Source organism: Eptatretus burgeri, chromosome 12 (genome assembly GCF_056783735.1).
Source record: "Eptatretus burgeri isolate ZD-2024b chromosome 12, Ebu_testis_v1, whole genome shotgun sequence".
NCBI classification, from domain to species: domain Eukaryota; kingdom Metazoa; phylum Chordata; class Myxini; order Myxiniformes; family Myxinidae; genus Eptatretus; species Eptatretus burgeri.
In genome coordinates, this window is record NC_140972.1 from 86635100 (window position 1) to 86658902 (window position 23803).

At 42.8% G+C, this 23803-nt stretch overlaps 2 protein-coding genes across 2 annotated transcripts in view; one reads left to right on the forward strand and one right to left on the reverse strand.

The window, feature by feature from the left end:
* Nucleotides 1-1399: 1399 nt before the first annotated feature.
* GRPEL1 (GrpE like 1, mitochondrial) lies at nucleotides 1400-19899 on the reverse strand. Its single transcript, XM_085848722.1, has 4 exons — nucleotides 19782-19899; nucleotides 18312-18495; nucleotides 12966-13047; nucleotides 1400-2730 (listed from the first exon to the last, which is right to left on the reverse strand). The coding sequence occupies exons 1-4, from the start codon at nucleotides 19868-19870 to the stop codon at nucleotides 2384-2386; spliced, it is 702 nt and encodes a 233-aa protein (XP_085704848.1). The 5' UTR covers nucleotides 19871-19899; the 3' UTR covers nucleotides 1400-2383.
* A 564-nt stretch (nucleotides 19900-20463) lies between these two features.
* LOC147016044 (uncharacterized) overlaps nucleotides 20464-23803 on the forward strand; it is a 34605-nt gene continuing 31265 nt past the window's right edge. The window contains exon 1 of the mRNA XM_085848732.1: nucleotides 20464-20895. Within this exon, the coding sequence (XP_085704858.1) occupies nucleotides 20874-20895 (22 nt within the window). The 5' untranslated portion in view covers nucleotides 20464-20873. The remainder of the gene's footprint in view (nucleotides 20896-23803) is intronic.

Genomic DNA, 23803 nt, shown 5'->3' on the forward strand with positions numbered 1-23803 from the left:
AACCATTTGCATTCAACATACAGGTCCCAAAAGTCAGTTATCCCCTTAAGTACATGTGTAGTCAGATCCCTTTCCTTTTGTCGAGTGGGAGAATAAAAAAAACGTGTGCGACTTCTTTTTTTAGTTAGGTTATTAAATCTTTACATCCACCGAACAACCAACAAGCCATCTGCATGACCACTCGGCCCCTCACAAACCACGACCCACCCGCTGTCTACAAGCACTGACTTGCCAAGGCAGGTTCTTGCAGCCGTTCCTTGCCGTTTCCTCCAGCGTCCCAATTCAATCTGGTGGTGGGTGCTTTTTAGCGAGTCTGCAGAAGAGCGAACGGGTTTTTCCGGCCTGGCCAAAATCCCACCCAGAAAGGGCGGATCCATGGAAGCCCCGACCAATCGGGGCGAACAGTGACATCAGTTTCACCGAGGCCCTTCCCCGCTGAGGGAGGTCCATAAAAGTTACGACACGATCCTCAGCAGGGAGTTCTGTAGAGAGGAATGTCGAGTTTTCACGGTGGCTGAGAGGAGCGGCCGAGTTTGTTCGCGGTGGCTATTGAGGAGTTCTGTTGACCCCGACTATTCGCCCCACGAGCCATGAGTCTTGCACGAACTCCCGGACTGTGCCCTAACGACCTTTAGCAGGTGCCGCATTACAGAGACTCCCTTCCTTCAATGGCCAGGTACTCATCCGGACTCTGACCCCCAGCTCGTCTCTCTCTCTCTCTCTCTCTCTCTCTCTCTCTCTCTCTCTCTCTCTCTCTCTCTCTCTCTCTCTCTCTCTCTCATCGGCTGGAGGGTCCAATAAAGAACTCTGTTTCTTTTCTTTTTGTGTGTGTGTCTGCGTGTGGGCCCGTCTAAGTAGAACTGTGTAAGTGCTTGAATCCTTGTAAATATTCCTTGCATATCCACGTTGTCTTGCCTGTGTCTTTTTACTGTTAATAAACCTTTTATTAGAAATGTTCCCAGTCCGTTTCTGTCCCTTCTTATATTGGTCCAGCATGTTCTGAGTATAAGCGGGGTTTCATCCCCGGTAATTGGTCTATCACAGCCGGGATGTCCTGGGCAGGCACCGCTCGACTGCAACGAGCCGGAAAGGTAGGTTGCAAAGCGGTAGTGTGAATTTACCGCTGCCAGTAGAGTATATCCAGTTCGACCAGGTGTCCCAAGGGCGTGGATCCCCAGAAGATGAGATTGCGTGGATACTTAGGTACTTTGGCTCGAGACAAATAACCCTACGCCACACGATCGAGATATTGGCGACCACGGTCAGTTCTGCGACCCGTGGCTCATGGAATTATCTGAAGTGACGGCCTACAATTCCAGGGAGTCTGGTGGAGACACGTAATTTTCCCACCTCACGGTCGTTCTTGCCACAACAATATGAACCACCAATACTTCCAAAATACATGCACATGAAAGTTTACAGTTGGCTTTGAAAACAGCCAAACTTTCATTTTATTTTTGATCCAATAACTTTGTTGTTTCTTCCTTTTACATTCCTCATGAACAGCTGCCTGCAAACTTCAGGATATTTAGTTGCTGTAATAAGATTATATATATATATATATACCTTCAACACACTTGCACTTCCACCAATGAACTATTGGAAAGCAGGTACCATGAAATAACACTGACTGTGCAGGTGCATAGCCATTTCAATATTAGTCCACAAAGCAAAAGAAATATTTAAATCTCAAAACTAGTAATTATCTCTTGGTATATAAACTGATATACCAAACCCTTAAATATGTGCAGTAACATCTACAAACAGTAGGTTCAGACTGATAGTTTGTTGGTTTTTTTTTACATATTCACCACCCTGGCAAGAGTAAACCAGGACATTTGTTTCAAAAGAAATTAATAAAAATGATCCTTAGCCAATTAGCCAATTCAACTTAGCCAATTCGACCTTTCCATAAAAGCATCTGGATGGAAATCAGACCATAGTAAAGAAAGTTCTGTGTGATTGAGGCTTTCCTTATATGCATCCATCATTGATCCATAAATCACGTATTCCCACAACTTCAAAAAAAAAATAAAAACAGGTACCCGATGGTCCTTGGGAATGCATGTACATTGCTCACATTTTACAAAATAACATCAAAATCAAACATAGGTAGATAAATGAAAACTAAACAATCTTGACAATTTCAATCTCTTCTCTCCTCCCCTCAACCCTCCCCTTCGGGTGGAGAAAAAAAAAAAAAGATCTCAAACTCAAACCAAATTTTATTATATCTGCAAACAACTTCCCAGTTGAACTATCTTCCGAACCAATCTGACATGCAGCATCTGACATGTATAACTTCCGAAGTTGTACCATTCAACTATGGTACTTCTTAAAATTCCCAGAAGATGGCAAAAGGCAAGGTATATGACCGCATGCCTCAGGGTGCTTTGACCACACCGACCACAGCTGGCCGGAGCGTGCGTCCATGGAGCTTGTAACCAATTTTGGTGACCACGGCTACGGTGCCTGACTCGCGACCCTCGGCCGGTGCGTGGAACAGTGCCTCATGCTCATAAGGGTCAAAGCGGGCCCCCAAAGGATTCAGAGTAACAAGGCCATGCTTTGTGAATACCTTCTGGAGCTGGCTTTCAGTAAGACACAGGCCTTCGTGCAGCCCCTTGAGGTGAGCATTGCCACTGTCGAGTGCCTCACTTGGCACACTTGTTGTCGCTGCCTGCAGAATGTCTGCCACCTCCAGTAAATCTTTGCAGAAGCTCTGAATACCTGTGGAAAAAAATTCACATGCCTGCAATCAATGACCAATAGAGATTATATTGGCCTCACCTGTTCTGAAAGGGGTGAGAGAAGCTATTATAAATGTGTGTAACGGTGTGTGTACAGATTAAAAAAAATAAAAATTGCATACATAAATTGGTGACTGGCTTTGGAGGTCAACTTTGAAATGTGCTTTATCCAAGAAAGATCATGTCTGATAGTGAGACCCAGGAGTTTGAATTGACAACTTCCTCAAGAGGATTGTTAAGAAAGTAGATAGGGTTTGCCAGACGGTCCTTTCGGAAAGAGATAGTGAGATTTGTCAGGATTGAGACATATTCCATGTGTTTGACCAGCTTGTGATTCTGTAAAGGTCTGAAGAGAGGAAAGGGGCTGAAGCCTGCCTGTCTGAAGGATGAGGGATGTCATGACAGAGGGTGGAGTCATCAGCAAATAAATAAACGATTTTCTGGAGAGTTACAGATCCACTTTAATATAGATCATTCATTCTCAGATCTGAAGGCCCAGTCACACGTTGACGTTTTAACCAGCAATGGCAACGTATCAAAATGTATGCAAAACGCTGGCTTACGCTGAACTTTTGATGTTTTTTTTTTTAAAGATTCGGACGTATTCATAACGAGTTGGTCATATGCATAACATATTAGTAACGGACACAGAACGTTTCGTTGTCTTATAGATAATTTATACCAACGAATGCTTAGCCTGTTGTTGGCGTTCACAACCTATGCCCAACGATGGTCTAACTTATGCATAGTGTGCTGCACGTATCGCCAACGATCACGTGGCGTAGCCTATTAAAAGGCTGCCGCACAACGATTCAAATCATAACCGCCGGAGAAATGGAAGTGTCAACATCGCAGTCACACCTTGGCGATCTTGCAAGCATATGCCGACCTCTGAAAAATGCGTCTAAAACGCTGGCGCACGTCGAATACGGTATGGGTAAGTTTGGTATATGTGAATCGAACGCTAAAGTACGCTACCATACGTCGTAGTAAGTGGAGTACGTCTTGAAATTTTAAACGTGTTAAAAATTTTATGACGTACTTGCCGTATTCCTCACACATTCCGCATGCGATGGGAATAAGTTGTACGCACGATATGCGATCGTTGGCAGACGTCGACAAAAGTTACTTGTAAGTTACTCATAAGTCGAAACACGTTGAGGTAATGGTTAGCGTCAATGTTCCAGACTCCCTGATTTTTTTTCTTCTTCTTCTTCTGTATGATGGTGATGTTGACACTTCGATTTCTTGTGCGGTTATAATATAATATAATTAATAGGCTGCCGCTCAATGATTTAAATCATAACCGCACTAGAAATCGAAGTGTCAACATCACCGTCATACCGAAGAAAAAAAACAAAAAAAAAAAAAACAGGGAGTCTGGAACACTGACGCTAACCATTAGCTTGACGTGTTTCGACTTATGAGTAACTTACAAGTAACGTGTGTGGTCGTGTGTCAACGATCGCGTAACGTGCCTACAACACGTTACTCATAGGTTAGAAATAAGTTTCTGGTACGCTAAACATTACCTCGACATGTTTCGATTTATGAGCAACTTAAAAGTGACGTGTGTCAACGATCGCATAATGTGCCTACAACTTATGGCCAGCGTAGCGGAACTTGTGAGTCATACGCTGGCATAAGTCGTAAAATTTCAAGCATGCTAAAATTTGAGGACAACCGCAAAGTACAACGATGAAAGCCAGCATACTACGACGTATGGCAGTGTTTTTCAGCGTGCTCTCAGTTTCCAAAACTTACCCATAACGTATTCGACGTGTGCCAGCGTTTTAGACAATTTTATTCAAAAAACGGCATAAGCTGGCTAAAACGTCAAGGTGTGACTGGGCCTGAACAATTGATGTACCCCATCAAGCTCTGCAGTTGAAAGCTCATAATAGTTTTTCTTTAATCATGAAATTGTAACAGTTGTCTTTGCTAACCATACCAAATGTAGTCTTTGAAACAACTTAATTTATGCCTTGAACGTGGATCGTGTCTGTTACCACACCCATTCCTGAGGGTGTCTGTTCACACCTATATCTTGTTCCTTCTCAGGTGTGAAAAACAAACAAACCAGGATTCAGTAGCACGCTTACCTCCGCCGAGCTGAACAGTTTACATTTTGTATCCCACTGATAAGCAAGATCTGCATCCAGACCGAAACCAAAATCTAATCAGATTGTTCTTGTCTCTTACCCAACTCATCCACCAAGTTTTGTAATAGCCTGACACTTTCAGATATCGTACAAGACAGTATATCGTTTTTAGCCATATCTCTTAATAGTGAAGAATCACTTGAAACTTCTAATATTTAGATGTGGATCTTCACCCAAATCTAATCAATTCATCCTTTTCAAGCATCCAACATCTCCACAACTTTGAGATATCCTGCTCAGACAGACAAGTAAATAGACAACGAGGGGTGAAAACATAACCTTCTTTGGTGGCAGAGGTAATTACATCACACACACACACACACACACACACACACACACACACACACACACACACACACACACACACACACACACACACACACACACACACACACACACACACACAAAAATAGGGTTGTAAATTTCGTTTTTGAAAGACAATCTACGTAACCTGGCTCGGCTCGGCATTGTCAAATGCTCTGTCTTGTTTAATTTGCAATGGATTTAAATGTCTTGAGCCCAATATACCTGCATTTTGATTTAATTTTGTCAAGGACAAAAAAAAAAAAATTCAGCTGCAGGATTTTGAAAGGCAGCCGATATCACAGAGATGGTGATCCGTTCATCCGTAAGCTGTTATGCCGATTGGCTGTGTGAGACTAGGTGCAATGCGATTGGCTCCTGGCAAGATTACTGTATCGTATTGGCTTATTAAAAGCTGATGTTCGAAATCTGATTCCACATTTGACGATTGGAGCTCATAGCCTAAATAAATGTCAAAATCTTAGTGAAATCGGAAACAAATTAGGAAAAAGCAATTTCTTTCGAACCCAATAAAATAAATAATGGTTTCCAAGGAACAGAGGTAAAATGGTTCCAACTCTTTTAAAGGTAATTATGCCTGCTATTAGTTTACACCTTCCAGGGACACCAGTAGCGACCTTTTTAGGTCATCTCTACCGAGACGACCTAATAAAGCCAGACCAAATGTCCGTATCTCCGTCCGTCAACAATTTTTCTTTCCGATCTTGATGAAACTTAGTATGTGGGGAGAGGTCGATGAGTGTTGCACAACGATATAACTTTTGTCCTGGTTCAAGGTTAGGGTCAAGGTCACGAGGTTACGCAATTTCTAAAAATCGCCATTTTCAAAACCTACTAGTAGTCTGATCTAGTCTGCAATTCTACAAGATATTCGGCAACTGTTTATTGATTATGATAGTAAAAAATATTATCTTGTACCTAACCAGACAGATTTTTGAATTTCCGTCCCGTTTGGCCGCCACGTAACCTGGAAGATGGTCAAAAACACCTCCCGGTACAAAGAAAACTTTTTACTTCCGATGTTGATGAAATTTGGTATGTGGGTAGAGGTCTATGAGTGATGCTCAACGACATATTTTTCCCGGATTTGAGGTCAGGATCAAGGTCATGAGGTCATGAAAGTTGTGAAAGTCGCCATTTTCAAAACCGATCGAGTCTGTCATTTTAGGAGATATCTGGCAACGGTTCATCGATTATGATAGGAAAAAAACATTATAGAGATGACCGTCACCCCCCACACGGGGGTAATTTTTGGATTTGGCTTTTATAAATGTAAATTTTTAACGTATAAATACAACATAGAATAGCAGTTTGTTTAACAGTGTTACTATACAACCTTGGTCGATAGGATGATCTGGAGGTACCCACACTCACCTCTAAGCTGTCTAGCCTAGGTTTGAATCTTGGCCCAGCTATAAAATGTCATCCTGGTGTTTCACAGACTGGGTGAATCAATGTATGTGTCATTCCTAAGGTGGCCATTAAACTGGGCGTCCTGTCTTCCGACATTAGTCAATGGATGTTAAGATCCCCACAGTGTCCTTCACGAAGAGTGGGTGAGCTATCGCCGGCACCATGGCCAAATTACAAATTCCTATCTCAACTACTGCTGGGAAAGCAATGGCAAACCACCCAGTATAACCCTTGCTCAGGCACTCAACAATGAGTACATCAAATAAAAGTAACTGAATAGCGAAACCAAGGAAAAAAAAAAACTGAAAAGGAAATTAAAACCGTTTAAAAAGGATAGAACATGGACAGGTTCCTTGTGTAATTCCTTGTGACTTGGCCCTCTATGAGAAGGTAATTCAGCTAATGGATGCTCGGCCTGACTTAAAAGGCATAATCGTTCCCAAATTGGGAGAGCTACATGTCGTCATGGCTGCACTGATAGGTCTGGGTGCATCCATAGAGAACTCTGGCATAGACAATGCTTGGATGGAAGCCGATGTGTATGGATCTGCAACCACAAGACAGATTCTGAATTCAGGTTCCTTGTGTAATTTCATTGGAATTTTTTGGAGTAGAAAACCAACATATTTTTGAGAAGTTTAAAATCTATTTAAATAAAAAAATGATGTTTCACATTTTTTCAACTTTTGGAAAGGTCGTTTTGGGGGTGAAAAACGCTTTTTTTTGAATTCCAATTTATAAAAATCTGAAACAATACAAAATAAACAACTGATGGATTACTGTCAAATGGCTAACAATGGATATTATAAGATAATAAAATGTTGCATTTTAACTGTCAATTGCCATTTTTTAATATATATATATATATATTTAAAAATTATATTTTCCATCGGATGGCCTAAATAATTCTTAAATATAGTGACCATGACTAACTTGGCACACAAGTATTATGATTTTCAAGTATTGGAACAGTTGTTTGCCATGGAAACGGCCATCTGTGCAATGAAACATTGCTGTGTCTGTTGTTCAATATCAGCAATGGTACGTTGGATAATGCTTGGCCCAGGGGAAGAGATGCAATCAGAAGCACGGACAAATGTTGTGGACAGATCAGTATTAACTGTAAGCCAAACCATCATATATGGCCTCAAGTCTAGGAGGCAGGCAATGTACAAACCACGGAACGAATCTGCTCTATTCCGTCTGCAACGTCAAAGGGAAAATCCTAATGTTATCGGTACGGCTCGAGCCGTCCACCATGACACAAGGAATAAAAAGATGGTAGACCTTCTCAGTGCACAGGAGTACTGCGTTCCATACAGCCGTATCTTGCTTCTTGAGACATCGATTGCAAATGCTGTGGTTAAAAATACCACACTATTCCAAGGACTGTATGTTCCACCAATTCTCAAGCGTGGACGACTTCCGGTCTTTGGCTTCGACAATACTGACTGCTGAGGATACTCATAATGGCAAAGACAACTCATGGAACCATTATAGTAGTGTTTCAGAAGGCAGATGGTGCTGGAGAGATGATAGCACCCCCTCTACAAATCACAGAAGCAACGAAACGAAACTTGACTGTCACTCCGCATCATACAGAAATAATACCATGTAACAAGCCAAAACTGGTTACAGGGTCATCGTCCTCTGACAAGGTATGGTTGAGTTCAGTCAATAAGACGGGGGTTGACAAACACGACCAGCTGACACACCTGGGATGTGTCTTAGCGTTGGCTCTCTCCAGAACAAACACAGAAAGGAATCTTACAAAACTCCCTTGTTGGGCTGGCTACAACTCTCTCCTTCCAACACGCCTGTTGTTGGTGACGCCGATCGGAGCTCTGCCTCTGATGCCTGAGATAGCACATGAGTGGTTAACGCTAATGACTGTGTTAAAACAATGTCGCAGATTTAAAGAGCTTGCTGTTGGGAAAGATCACCCCGACTGCCATTTCCTGTAACTTGGCTCTCTATGAGAAGGTAATTCAGCTACTGGATGCTCGGCCTGACTTAAAAGGCATAATCATTCCCAGATTGGGAGAGCTACATGTCATCATGGCTGCACCGAGAGGACTGGGTGCATCCATAGAGAACTCTGGCATAGACGATGCTTGGATGGAAGCCGATGTGTATGGATCTGCAACCACAAGACAGATTCTGAAATGCACCCATTACAAACGCTCACTTCAAGCTCACATATACTCGTATGTGGCGCACTCTGAAATGGCAATAGAAGAATTCTTCAAGGACAATCTGCATCTCAAAGAAGTCTGCGTTGTTGCAACGGATACAGTTCAAACTGCTTGTGGAGAACATGACAAAGCACTGAAAGCTGAATCAGTGCAGCAAGCCAGCAACTGTCTGCTCAAAGTAATCATCAATGAGAACTTGTTTGAGAGACTTCAGGAATGGGAGGCCAGCCACTCAAAGAATGCCATGTTCAAGGCAATTCTGCATTTTGTTGCAGCATCGCGGAATGCCGACTTAAACCTTCATCTTCAAGCCGGTGAAGAACTCAGCAAGTTATGTTTTGCCATGGACAGAATCAAGTACAAGCGGCTCTGGCCAAGGTACATATCTGACATGTATGCGCTTAAGACCAGCCATCCAGAGACCTGGAGGGAGCTCGAAGCAGGAAATATTTCGGTCACCAAGAATACTATCCCATTTGTATCGATCGGAGCACCACGCTGTTGAATCTGAACAGGTTGCTGAAGGTTCACTCTGGTCTGATTGGCATATCAAATAATGCAAATGCCAGACAGCGATTCTTATTGGCTGCACCTGAACTGTCACGCCTGTCTTGCGAGTTTAAGGGACAGTTTGGTCTGAAGGAAAGTGAGATCACTGAGCACCATGGCCTGTCTCCAAGTGTCGTCAAGCGTGAACACAATGCAATTGACTGAATCAAGGCTGCCATACTTAGTCATGAAAATCCATTTGAAGTTGAGGGGGGTAACCAGCTCTTCAATGTGGTCACCCACACTTATGTGCCAGAAGAATTTGTACCACAGATACTGAACATTGATGAAACGGGACAGAATCTCTATGAAGATTTTGTTGCTAAACGGATCAATGGTGATGTCAGCCTATGGGCGCCAGTGAAGAAGGAGAAGAACAGAATGTACATGTCTGGCAATACAACACAAGCAATCAAGATCAGGGACAAGACAGTAGATCTAAAAGAAACCAAGGATTTGTATGGTAGACTGATGGTACTCTCCAGATCCAGCAGGGACGTCGACCAGAAGGATGCAATTGGCAACTTTGAATTCACTGTGACACCGAGGGCCCTGTTTGCACCAAACGGTAGCTTACTGTCATGCACCGACAAGTCGAAGCTAATCCACAACTTGGAGAAGTTTGCCAACAAGGAACCGTCTTTGCCAGAAGATGAGCTTGATGCCACACACATGGAACCAGCACCCGCTGATGCTGTAATTGATGGCAGTACTAGCATGAAGGTCGCAGCCATGGATGGAATGGTAGTTGTCCAGAAAATTACCAAGAAACCAGCAATGGTTGTGACAGTGAAGGACCTCAGTGAATGTTTCAATGATAGGGTGATGAGTCTGACCAGAGGCTTCGACTATGTAATTCTTGTTTTTGATACATACAAGCAAGATTTCCTCAAGAGCACAACAAGAGAGACAAACGACGTCAAGGAAAGGCATCAGCCCAATATCAGGTCAAGGATGATACCAGTATCAAACACATCACGATGAGTCTTTCTGTCCCATGATCAAACCAAGGCTGATCTGACGGAGTATTTGGCAGAGAAAACTCTAGAATACAACCGCGATTCAACAAAGGTGGTAGTCGTTTCGGCATCTGGGCGGACGTCGAGCAACAGGGGTCTCCAATTTGAGGCGAATAACCATGAGGAGGCCGATACGTTGATGATTCAGCAAGCAATAGCTGCATCACAGCAACACACGGGAGATATTGAGCTGACGATATTCTCACCTGATATGGATGTTCTGGTTCTTGCCATAGCAAGCTATCATCTACTGCCAAGACACACATCTATCTCAATGGCATCTAGCATTGTCAAAATCGAGCCAATCTGGAAGGCCCTAGGTGAGGAGAGAGCTCAGGCATTGCCAGCCTCCCACGCATTCACCGGTGCCGATAATACTGGGCAGTTCACTCGACATGGTAAGGCAAAGTGGGTCCAGTGCTACTTGAAAGCCGATGACGACATAGTAGATGCCTTTGCTATGCTCTGTAAGGATGCTGAACTGTCAGAGGACCAATACACAACTTTAGCAAGATTTGTCTGTTCAGGTTATTGTCCAAGTGGTGTCAATATTTCCAGCATCCCTGAATTTCGGTGGCATCTCTTCTGTAAGAACATGGCTGAGAATGACAAGTTACCACCAACTGTCGGTGCTCTGAGGCAGCATATCATGCGGGTACATATCCAGGCATACATTTGGGGTCAAGCAGCAATTTCTCAACAAACATTTCTTGATCCATTAAAGAATGGCTATCACAAGGACACGAGTGGTCAACTCAAACTGACAAAAGACATTCTCCCTGAACCAAAGGCAATTATCGAGATGATAAGGTGCCAGTGCAAGACAGAACGTTCATCACAGAAATGTTCCTGCAGGGCCAAGAACTTAACATGCACTGATCTTTACATGTGCAGCACTTTGTGTGAGAATGACGAGGACTCAAACATTGAACGGCATGACCACGATGGCAATGATGCCAATTGGCTACAAACTCATATTTGACATTAAGTACATTTCACTGATCACCATATTCATGCGTTACTTGTTTCAAGATTTGAAAGCAATACATTACATAAACGGTAATGTGACAAAATGATAGCCGTTTCCATGGCAACCATTGCTCAAAATACAGATAGATGTATTCTATATTAAGAACTGTCCTCTAGTTAACAATTATGCATCATCAGTTGCTTGCTTGCGATTAATTTTGAATTTTCAGAGCTGAAATAAAAAAAACGGGTTTTTACCCCAAAACGACCTATTTGACCACATTATATGCATTGAAAAAATGTGAAAGATGGATTTTCTGTTTTGGTATTGCTTAAGCTTTCCAAAAATGTTGGGGTTAGCTCTCCAAAAAATTCCAACGAACGTAAAATTATGGACACAAGGAACCTGACTATATAAAGAGGGAAGGGAGAGGCGGGTAGGGAAGGTGGAGGAGGAGAGACAGGGAGTGGGAGAGGAAGGAAAGAAAGAGAAGTGGGGGTAGGAGGGAAAGAGGGAGATCGGGAGGATTGGTTGGGAAGTGGGGGGGGGGGAGGAGGGAGAAATTTCCTTCTGTATTCATCCTGTCTACCCCCATTCCTCCCAACCCCATTGTTTGTCCGATTCTCCCTCTATTTTGTCCTTCAACTTCACTGTAGGTGTCTCTCCCTACCCTCGCTACTGTTCATTTTGTCCTGTTGCATCATGATCCATTCAATGTTCTAGCTCTTCCACCAACCTTGACTCTGTATACAAAAAAAATTCAAGTTGCCAACCATTGTACAGGCTTCATGGGCAAAATAGTCTGTGTTGAAGTTCCATGGAAGGGAAGCAAGTCATCGATTACATAGGGTGTCCATTTTGAACTGAAAACTTTGAAGCCTCATAATTTTTATTGACTAATGCAAACAGAGAAATATTCACACAACTAGTCAGTATGCTTGAGTTTCATTTGGTACATGGGTACATATCATTTGTGTACATGAGGGTACGTTCAAGTAAATATTCAACATGTGCACCATTCGTAGCACGAAGTCACAACGGTACTCATTTTCCGACATCTCTGAGGTTACAGTGGCCACTGCTGCTGTAATGCGCTCCTTCAGCTGAAGAACATCCATTGTGGAGATGTGGAGCACCTTTGTGGAGTACACTTTGCACTTCACACACAAAATTAATACATAAACAGTTATAAGGGTTCAATGTTGTTTCAATTCAATATGGACACTGTACATTGTGAACTATGGTGTCTGTCCGTGTCCCATTTACGGCGGCTGCTTCTCGTGCTGCATTGAAAAGCTCAACATTCACTTTTGAAATGATGTGAAAACAGGCATGAGTAATGTTGATGCCAAATTTTATTTCGCGACCAGGATATTTTGCCCTGTTTTTTTGTAAAAGAGAGTTTGCTTCATTAACAACTTTCGATCCAAAACTCAGAATGTAAATACCAAGAAAATATAAATAAAATCATACAAAAGGGCCTGACTGTAAAAATAACTTTTGTGACAACCCTGAAATGCAATTACAAGAGATTAAAAAACAAAAACTTTTTGGATTCAAATGATCCAACAAAGCCCACGTACCATACAACTTTGCTTCGTCCACCATCTTTTGAGCCCTCATTCTCATGTTCTCCATGTCTGCCAAACTTCTCTTATAGCGGTCCTGTGGTGAGAAATGGCACTTCAATACACTCTCCAATAATGAGCTACAATTGAACACAATTTTTGCTGGCAAAGCAGGACAACAATTTTTCAAAGTAACTCCAGTTATATGATGCTTAAAGCAATGGCAAACCACCCAGCATAACCCTTGGAAAGAAACTGCTGCAGAAGTACCAACACTTTGCAAGGAGTATGGCACATAATCATAATCATCATAGAGGATTAAATTTGATTAAAATGCAAGTGAATAATTTATCAATTAGTTTATCCAGATTAGAGTTGAAGGCATAAACATTCCCCAATTATATGAATGATCTTGAAGAAGATTGCATTCATTGGAGCAATTAAAACTTTTCACTGACTTCTAAACTGCCACATTTGCATCAACATCAATAATTTCATCATATTTAATAAACTGATAGTAACACCCCCTCTCATTCTCTTAGCAGGTAGTACAGTACTCAAACTGCAGTTGAAAAAAAAATTCCTATGGGAGGTAAAGTTGTGAAGAACAAAAACTCCCTGGCAACTCATGGAAGCCTCCCTCCACGAAACGTGTGCTACTTATCTTCCACTAAATGTCACCTAATTTTAAACATGAAAGTGCAGAAACAGAAGTAAAATGTGATCTTAAATGTCATCCGATCAATATTATCTGCCTGGTGTTGGCTTAATGGTTCGAGTGGTGGACTTGAGATCCTAGGGTCCTGAGTTCAAATCCCGCTCAGCTGTTGAATTAATACCAGGTAGGGTTAACTCGGCCCATCATCCTTCCGAGGTCAGCAAAATGAGTGCCAGCATGCTGGTATACTGTGTCGGAGTGGCAACATATCCAGGGTTGTGCTCAATAACCAAGGAGACTGCTTAGGCAGCATCAACGCTAGGCACAGAGTATGGTCCCAATCTCCTCTCCTATCAATATTATACCATTGTTTTAGTGACCATGATAAAAATCGAAAGTCACAGATTTTAACCAACTCTGATAACACTGAACAACAAATTTCAAATTTTTTTTTTTACTGGAGATGTGTAAAGTGATCAAGACTAATTTGGGTACGCTGATTTCAAAAATCATAACCGTTTTGCTGTATCACGTCAGGATTTTCCGGAACAGAAATATTCCCATTGCCTAGAAGTCAGGATTTCAATGAAATTTACATATGTCTTTAACATGTCTATTTCGTACAATTGTTGTTAACTTGTGTTATATTTCTTTCTTTCAGATAAAGATGAGTAGGCGTTCCTGTACCAATCATCCTGACAACTTCTGTTATGTCTGTGGTCGGTATACCAAAAAAGATCAACAGCGAAGTATATCTACAGAAGTGAAAATGAAGGCCGCCTACTTTCACTACTTCGGGTGTATGGTGGGGGACCAAGAACAGAGCTGGGCACCACACATCTGCTGCACAAGCTGTCACACAACCTTGACTCAGTGGTTGGTGGGCAAGCACGCGAGCATGCCATTTGCGGTGCCCATGATATGGCGTGAGCCGCAGAATCATCATGATGATTGTTATTTCTGCTGCACAAGCATCGCCGGCTTCAACAAGAAGAATAAAGGTCACATCAAGTAGGCTGACTGCGTCTCTGCTCATAAAGCTGTGCCTCATGATGACGAGAACCCCGTTCCAACACCTCCAGCTGATCAGAACATAGCTGTAAGCAGTGGTGAAGAGGATGGTGATGATGAACCTTTTGAACCCGACACTCAAGAATCACACCTTCTGAACCAGGGAGACTTAAATGATCTTGTAAGAGATCTCTCGCTGTCAAAGGCGAAGGCAGAGCTGCTTGGATCAAGGCTGCAGCAGTGGAATCTACTTGAACCTAACACCAAGATATCCTTGTTCAGAGCACGTCACAGAGACATGGCTGAGTTCTTTGAGATGGAAGACACGATGACATTCTGCAGTGACATCAACGGTCTGTTGAAAGAACTTGGGTGTGATCACGATCCTGCAGACTGGCGCCTCTTCATCGACTCGGGGAAGAACAGCTTGAAGGCTGTTTTGCTCCACAATGGCAACGAGAAACCATCAGTCCCACTGGCTCACGCGTTCGGCATGACAGAGACCTATGAGACTATGCGGCAGCTGCTTGATTCCATCAAGTACAATGACTTCAACTGGCACATCTGCGGAGACTTGAAAGTGGTGGCGCTGTTGTTCGGGCTGCAGTCAGGCTACACGAAATACATGTGCTTCTTTTGTCTCTGGGATAGCAGAGACGACAAGAATCACTGGACGAAGAAAGATTGGGAAGAGCGAAAAGAGCATGTACCTGGTCGACACAACGTGAAGCATATCGCCCTTGTCGACCCAGCCAAGGTTTTCCTTCCACCACTCCCCATAAAGCTCGGCTTGATGAAAAGTTTTGTACGGGCAATGGATCTGAATGGGCGTGGGTTTTTATACCTCAAGGAAAAGTTTGGCAACACCTTGTCGGAGGCCAAGATCAAGGCTGGTGTCTTTGTTGGACCGCAAATCCGACAGATTATGAAGGACGAAACTTTTCTGACAACTCTAAACCCCAAAGAGCTGGCAGCGTGGAGGAGCTTCAAAGCTGTGACGGACAACTTCTTGGGGAACGAGCGCGCGGACAACTATGAAGAAATAGTGCAGCAGCTGCTGGAGTCCTTCAGGAAACTTGGCTCCAGAATGTCCCTGAAAATCCATTTCCTACACCAGCACCTGAACTTCTTCCCTGACAACTTGGGAGCAGTCTCGGACGAGCACGGCGAGCGATTCCACCAAGAGATTTCACTCATGGAGACGCGTTACCAAGGGCGGCACAACCCGAACATGATGGGCGATTTCTGCTGGTTCCTGCATCGTGAAACTGACACAGAGCAGCACAAACACAAAGCCAAATGCCTAAAGCATTTTTAATTACATTCTAGTGGAGTTTTTCTGTAATTTCTATAATTTTGAAGCATTCATGATGAAATAAATGAATAAATGAATTTTTGTAAATTTCATTGAAATCCTGACTTCTAGGCAATGGGAATATTTCTGTTACTGAAAGTCCTGACGTGATACAGCAAAACGGTTATGATTTTTGAAATCAGCGTACCCAAATTAGTCTAAATCACTTTACACATCTCCAGTAAAAAATTTTTGTTGTTCAGTGTAATTAGTCGGTGTTTGTTAGAAACGAGTGAAGAAGGTAAACAAATCTACCGAATCCAAAATTAACGAATTTATTTGTTTCTGTTTCAAATGAAAACATTTTTTTTAATGTAATCCTCTTAAACCATGTATATAATAAAAATAAAAACAGGCCCAGACTTCCAGTTTTTACTGTTTGGAGAATGGAGAAGAGTCTTATGCCAAGAGATAGGTTGTTCATTTTCCATGTTTAAAAGTTCATAATAATGGAGGATAAGCTTGAACACGGCACACGTTTTTTAATAATGGTGATTAACCTTTGGATAACCATGAATGTCAAATGAGCTGTTGTACTCTCGAGAATTCTCCTGAACTCTTTGGAACTGACTGCTTATTCTGGTGAAGCATCTCCTGTTTAAACTGCGTTTTCAACTTGTGGTACAAAATGAAAGACATGGTTGAGCAGCCTTCAAACCTGCTAGCCTACCTGGAGAATTATCAAGCACCTTTGGGACTTCTGAAAGTTTGTCTTTCTTAAAATGTTGTGCGAATGTTGTTGTTTTGTATGCAGCCCTGTGACTGCTGGTTGCATCATTTCTGGAAGCACGGCCATACTGTTGATGCGGTGTCCGTTACCAGTAAGCGTTTGTCGACCTCAGAAGGATGGCAAGCTGAGTCAACCCACCTGGTTATTTTAAATGGCACAACAAAGGCTCAAACCCGAAGATCTTAAGCCAGCCACTTTAACCATTAATCCAACACCAGGCTGTCGTCAATGACAATACGAGTTCAAGGAATTATTCAGATCTGTGGATCCACTTACAAGCCTGCAACCCTGAGAATAATTAAAAAAAATCCACCATTCATTGCTAATTGAAAGTTACATATATATATCTATATATCTCTATATCTCTATATCTCTATATCTCTATATCTCTATATCTCTATATCTCTATATCTCTATATCTCTATATATATATATATGACCGTTTTTACAGCCATTTTTCCCTGCTGTGCAGGGGTTTGGCTTTTTGTGAGGCAATGTTTTATGGCCGGATGCCCTTCCTGACGCCAACCCTGGTCGCCTCTTACGACACACAGGGATATGGTATACCTATTCTAACCGGGGAATACACCGGGACCAGTACACTGGCACTCATTTCGCCGACCTCGGAAGGATGACAGGCTGAGTCAACCCCCTGGTGTTAATTCAGCAGCCAACGGGGCTTGAACTCAGGACACTGGGATCCCAAGCCACCACCCTAACCACTAAGCCAACACCAGGCTCATATATATATATATATATATATATATATATATATATATATATATATATATATATATATATATATATATATATATATATATATATATATATATATATACCACTCTGACACAGGATACTCAAATAGCTCAATCATCCCAGCAAGCTGGTACTTATTTTGCTGACCTCAGAAGAATGACAGGCTGAGTCAACCCCACCTGGCATTAATTCAACTGAGCAAGATTTGAACTCAGGACCCTAGGATCCCAAACTCACCAATAGATACAGGACAGGACAATAGCTACATTATCGACTATACCTGGATGAGGTGTGGGTGTGTGTGTGCATCATGTTTTTTTGTAGAGTTGTACTGGAGCTTAAAGATAGTCATGATCTCCTGAGTTGATTAGGCCATTTACAAAAGAACCTGGAAGAACTCCCACATTTAAAACACACGCCATGTTGAGGTGTATTGGGCAGCTTCATAGGCCCTTCCACGGCATGGCATTCTATTTACAAAACAAACAACAAAAAGAATGACAACATGAAAACAAATCATATATTAATACCAATAATGTCAACAATCGTAGTATCATTTGGCAGTAATCACGAATGTAAATCCCTGCACTGGCCTTGGTGAAAGGCAACAAACCTTATGCTCGGGCCCACTTGTATATTAAAAGAGGTGGTGTGAACATTGCATAAATTCAATGAGGCCTCATTGAGAGTGTAGTTTTCAGTTTTAGTCACCACATCTGAAGGAGGACATATCAACCACAAAAAGATCAACAAAGAGTGACTACATTGACCGGGGCTAGCGAGACCAAGCTACGAGGAGCTGCTGAAGGAGGCGGGACACCAACACGAATATGTCGCTTTATTCCACCTCACCGTCATTTCTTTCAGTTGTTCTTCAAGTTTCACCTTTTCCTCCAGCAAGGCTTTCTCTGCTGCCTCGGGTTTGAGCTCGAGTTCAGGACCCGCGGGTGGGGCAGCGTTTTCGACACTCGAATCAGAGTTACCAAGTTTGTTGCTGCTGGTTTGGGTTGCTGTTCCCAACATTCGGGTGAAACTTCTGCACCCACGCGAACACCACCACCACCACAACCACAGGAAAGCACAAACTGATTGAGTGACTGGTCAAAAATGACTGAATTAAGTGAATGAGATAGAAAACAAGCCGGGAGGCGACGATGGTTCGCGGGCATTATTGAGGAAGCCCTACCGTAAAAACCTATCTCTTCCATCAAAATTGACCAAATCAAATCGGATTTTTTATATGTTGTACTTATAGACATTACGCACAGCCTCTAGTAAATGAAATTGTGAGAAAACAAAAAAATCGAAAATAAAAATAAATAAAAAGTTCAAGTGGGCGTGGGACACCCCTCATACAAAAAGAAACTAGACCATGATATCAAGCTTGTATCCAAGTTTCATCAACATCGCATCAAACGTCACGGAGCTATGCTCTGGAGAGAGTCACAAACAGACAGACAAGCCGGTAGGCGACATGGGTGGTCGCTAGACTAAGGCGAATTTGAAATATGTAGACAAGAGAACACATCAAATGGCATTTTAACCGTTCGTTATTCCATATAGGAACATGACGAGCAACTGTCCATTCATCATTTGTGTTCGATTCCCTAATCCGACGTTAGGGAATCCCAAGGCGAACGTTGGGGTGAAAGCATATGGTAATATAATTGCATACTAGTCACACAGTTTTTGACGGATCAGGCTGAAAATTTTTGACAGAGGTTGAGTATAGTGTGCATAAAAGCACGGAAACCGATTTTTGATTTTAATTTTTTTTTTTAGAAAATTTTCAAAAATTTCAAAATCCCGTTGCTAAGCAACGGTGGCGTCCATAGCAACGGTGCTCAAAATCATACAACTCCATCCTGGTATGAACCTACCAGTCAAGTTTCATCAAAATCGGTTGACTCCTCTGGCCTCCAGAGCTGTCCATTACATACAAACAGACATACGGAAAACCTGAGATTAAGGGTAGTCTTGCGACCACCAAACACAGACAGACAGACACAACGAAAATAGTGGTGAAAAAAAAAAATCCATGTGGTTTGCTGACGTCAGGATGACGGAACAGACTCGCAATGCCAAGAAACTTCAGACTTAAAATGTAGTTTAATAAACTAAGTAACATTTGGAAATCATACAGTAAACCTGTGCTCAAGTTTGTCGAAATTAAAACGTAAAAAAAAATAAAATCAAGAGCATCGTTTTGGGTCGCAAAGGCCGAGGCGTAAGCGATGTTTTGAAACAAAACACAGGGAAATCAATTCAGCCAGTCTATACACAAACTCCTTTCTCTTAAATCTGCTACAATCAAATTCGTACCCAAAAGTCAAACGAGGCATTCGAACAAGAGCATTGCAATGAGCCCGGAACATGCACACAGAAGCGGCAGCCATTTTACCGAAAGGCATTCTGGGACCACTAAATGCCGTGTCTTCATCGTTTAAATTAAAGCAATATTTTCAGAATGAATATGCACGAAAAGCTAATATTAAAAAATCTGACTATATCGTGCGATATCAGTGAGAAGTAAATGTGAATAATAACACGCGACAAAATATTGAAGAATCTAATGCTAACTATACCTAATGGCCGACATAAATTGGATATATATTCGTACCACAAATAATTGAATGGAAACAACACAACTGAATGACGTAAGAGTCATCAACGACGAGGTATAAGGGAAAATTGACAGTGATAGGTGAAAGAGGTTCTTGTTTTGTTCCCATTATGTTGTGTGGTAAAGTCAGCCCACACGTAACTCCTCCAGCTCAACTGTTGTTAATAGTGTCTCCGCCTCCACTCACGTGACAGTCCGCTGACGTCACACTGGGTTTCTCCTCATCAGTTCCGGCTCATCGTGAATTCATTAATATTCATGTAACTCCCGACACCACACATATTTGTCCACGTGGGTAGCTATTGAGTCATTGTCGCTGGTCGCGGCAGGGGGCGACCGAGTTTAATCCGCGAATTCCCTCGCGAGTTCCTGCTCTGTTCTGACGTCAGCTGCCGGAAGAGCGATCATTTCTTGGAAGCGCAGTTTTTGCCGCTGATGCTGTGCCCCTCCCCACCATTCACCAATACACCGGACACTCATTTTGCCGGCCTCGGAAGGATGACAGGCTGAGGTCAACCCCACCTGGTGTTCATTCAGCAGTTAACGGGGCTCGAACTCAGGAACACAAAGATCCAAAGCCAGCCACCCGAACCACGAAGCCAACAACAAGCTCCAAGCTCTCTTCTGTCACAACGTGCCCGTGAGCGAATCTGCTGTCAGGAATCGAAATCACTTTTCCAGTTTCGATTCCAAGGAACTCCTTGACTGCCTCAGACCCAAAGAATCTTGTACGAGAGGAGCCGATCGGACGTCGTACCCATTACACCACTGTACGGCCACTACGGCGCACGATGGCCCAAGATCTCTCCCCCGGTGAGGATTACAAAGCCAACACCCCGGGATGCAGGGGGTGAGGTGTTTTTCCTCAGAGTGTTTTCCCTCAGAGTGTTTTCCCTCAGAGTGTTGTCCCTCAGAGTGTTGTCCCTCAGAGTGTTGTCCCTCAGAGTGTTGTCCCTCAGAGTGTTGTCCCTCAGAGTGTTGTCCCTCAGAGTGTTTTCCCTCAGAGTGTTTTCCCTCAGAGTGTTTTCCCTCAGAGTGTTTTCCCTCAGAGTGTTTTCCCTCAGAGTGTTTTCCCTCAGAGTGTTTTCCCTCAGAGTGTTTTCCCTCAGAGTGTTTTCCCTCAGAGTGTTTTCCCTCAGAGTGTTTTCCCTCAGAGTGTTTTCCCTCAGAGTGTTTTCCCTCAGAGTGTTTTCCCTCAGAGTGTTTTCCCTCAGAGTGTTTTCCCTCAGAGTGTTTTCCCTCAGAGTGTTTTCCCTCAGAGTGTTTTCCCTCAGAGTGTTTTCCCTCAGAGTGTTTTCCCTCAGAGTGTTTTCCCTCAGAGTGTTTTCCCTCAGAGTGTTTTCCCTCAGAGTGTTTTCCCTCAGAGTGTTTTCCCTCAGAGTGTTTTCCCTCAGAGTGTTTTCCCTCAGAGTGTTTTCCCTCAGAGTGTTGTCCCTCATACCGCGGCTTGGTTATCGAAACATCAGAGGGACGAGGAAATAATGGTTAAAACGGCAAAGTTAAAGTCCTAAGAGTCATTGGAAACCTTTTCCGCCAAAGGTATTAGCAGTACATGGAAGTTTGGAGAGCTGCAGGAAAAGGAGATGCAAGGCAAGCTCACAGCAAGGCCGAGCGATCGTTTGAGGGAATGAGTCAAACGAGCACGATGACGAGTCTCACAGGTGTGAAAATGTTCCAAAGTTTTCACATCGAATCAAACTGGATGTCTTGGAAACTGGATGTCAAGGTGGATGTCTTGGAAACAAATTCGAAGCTTAAGATGGACCATGATTGTCAATGAGCATAGATAAACTTCGTAACAAGCTGACTCTTATGTACCATGAACGTACGGAGAAAGAGAATTGTGAAAGAACAACCTCGTCATCAGTGGGATTCCTGAAAAAAAGATCCTCCTGAAGATGCTGACTTGGTCAAAGAACTGTTCAATAAACTTGATGTGGATATTGATCAGCCAACTAGAGCCTGGTGTTGGCTTAGCGGTTTGGGTGGTGGCTTGGGATCCGAGGGTCCTGAGTCAAGCCCCGTCGGCCGTTGAATTAATACACCAGGGAGGTTTACTCAGCCTGTCATCCTTCCGAGGTCGGCGAAATGAGTACCAGTTCCAGTGTGTGTACTGGTAGAGGGACACTGCATCAGTGACACAGTCGCGCTTCAAGAAATGATAGCTACCCTGGCAGCTAAGCTGCCATATGACCACCACCACCACCATCAGCCAACTCTGCACACCAGGCTAGACAGACTGAAATCTGATGGGAAACCAAGATTACTTTAGAGTTTCACTTGAGAGTGATGAGTTCAAGAGGAAGTGCCTCAGAAATGCAACGAGCATTTACCTAGTGAGAAATTTGTCTTTTGACAGATAGCGTCAGTCTACGTAAGACAGGACATGACAAAAATGGAAAGATGGGAAGACTACAATCTCAGGCCGGAACTGAAGAAGAAACATGAGACAGATCCCAACTGTATTAAGGGGAAGAGCCTGGCAAAAAGGCATCTACAAACACCTCCATCCCCTGGTCCTCCTCACAAATGACTACCCTCTTGTGTTCATGAAAATAGATTGAGTGTAAATAATAGTTCAAGTTCATTGACACAAAGGGAAAATAACAACGACCTTTATCTCTGGCTGTAAAGAATACGAGCCTCTCAAATTGTGTTATTTTAATGCTCAATGCCTGAGGAACAAGTTTGCAGATCTCACTGACTTTATCAATGAGTGGACCCGTTGGTCCGATGGACCAAATTTGCATTGGTCTTCATGGTCCCGTTGCATCCCTTTTGGGTCCTGGGGAACTTTTGGGACTTTGGGGTCCTCGGGGACTTTTGGGTCTGGGAATGTTTGGGACTTTTTGGTCCTCGGAAATTTTTGGAACTTTATGGGCCTCGGGAACTTTCAGGACTTTTGGGTCCCCAGGAACTTTTTGGGTCCTCAGGGAAATTGTGGGATTTTTGGGTCCTCGGGAACTTTTGAGACTTTTTGGTGCTCAGGAACTTTTGAGACTTTTGGGTGCTTGGGAACTTGTGGGACTTTTGGGTCCTCTGGAACTTTTTGAGACTTTTGGGGTTTTGGGTATTTTGGGAATTTTGGGTCCTCGGGGACTTTTAGGTCCTTGGGTGGGGTCTTTTTGAGTCATTTGGGTTTTTGGATCCTCATGGTCTTCAGGGTCTTAAAGAGTCTTCAAAGTTCGAAGGGGTCTCGGCAGTCTAAAGGGTCAAAAGGTTCGTTCCAGTGGTGTGTAATTCATGAATAGAGGTACGTAATTAACAGATGCAAAAGTATGCCACTCATGGACACACGGACACACACACACGGGGACACACACACGCACCTCATCCACTTATAGCAGAAGAACATGATGATTTTGATATTTGTGAAATCAGTGAAACCTGGTTCGACTCCACTGTATGGATCGTGAATTTTGTGTGGAAGGAACGAGCATGTTCCTGAGAAAAATGCCAGGGGCATAGAAAAGGCCCCTTTATACGGTACAAGACGACCCATGAACCCATTGGGTTCCCGTTGTGACAGCAGTTGATGAAAAAAATCATTTCAAGAAAAGAAAAAAATATATAGCTCCAGCAAACTATACCGCTGACGTTTGCATTGATCAAATTCTCCCGATGAGTACTTGACTGAATCGGGATTTGATTTATATATATATATATATATATATATATATATATATATATATATATATATATATATATATATATATATATA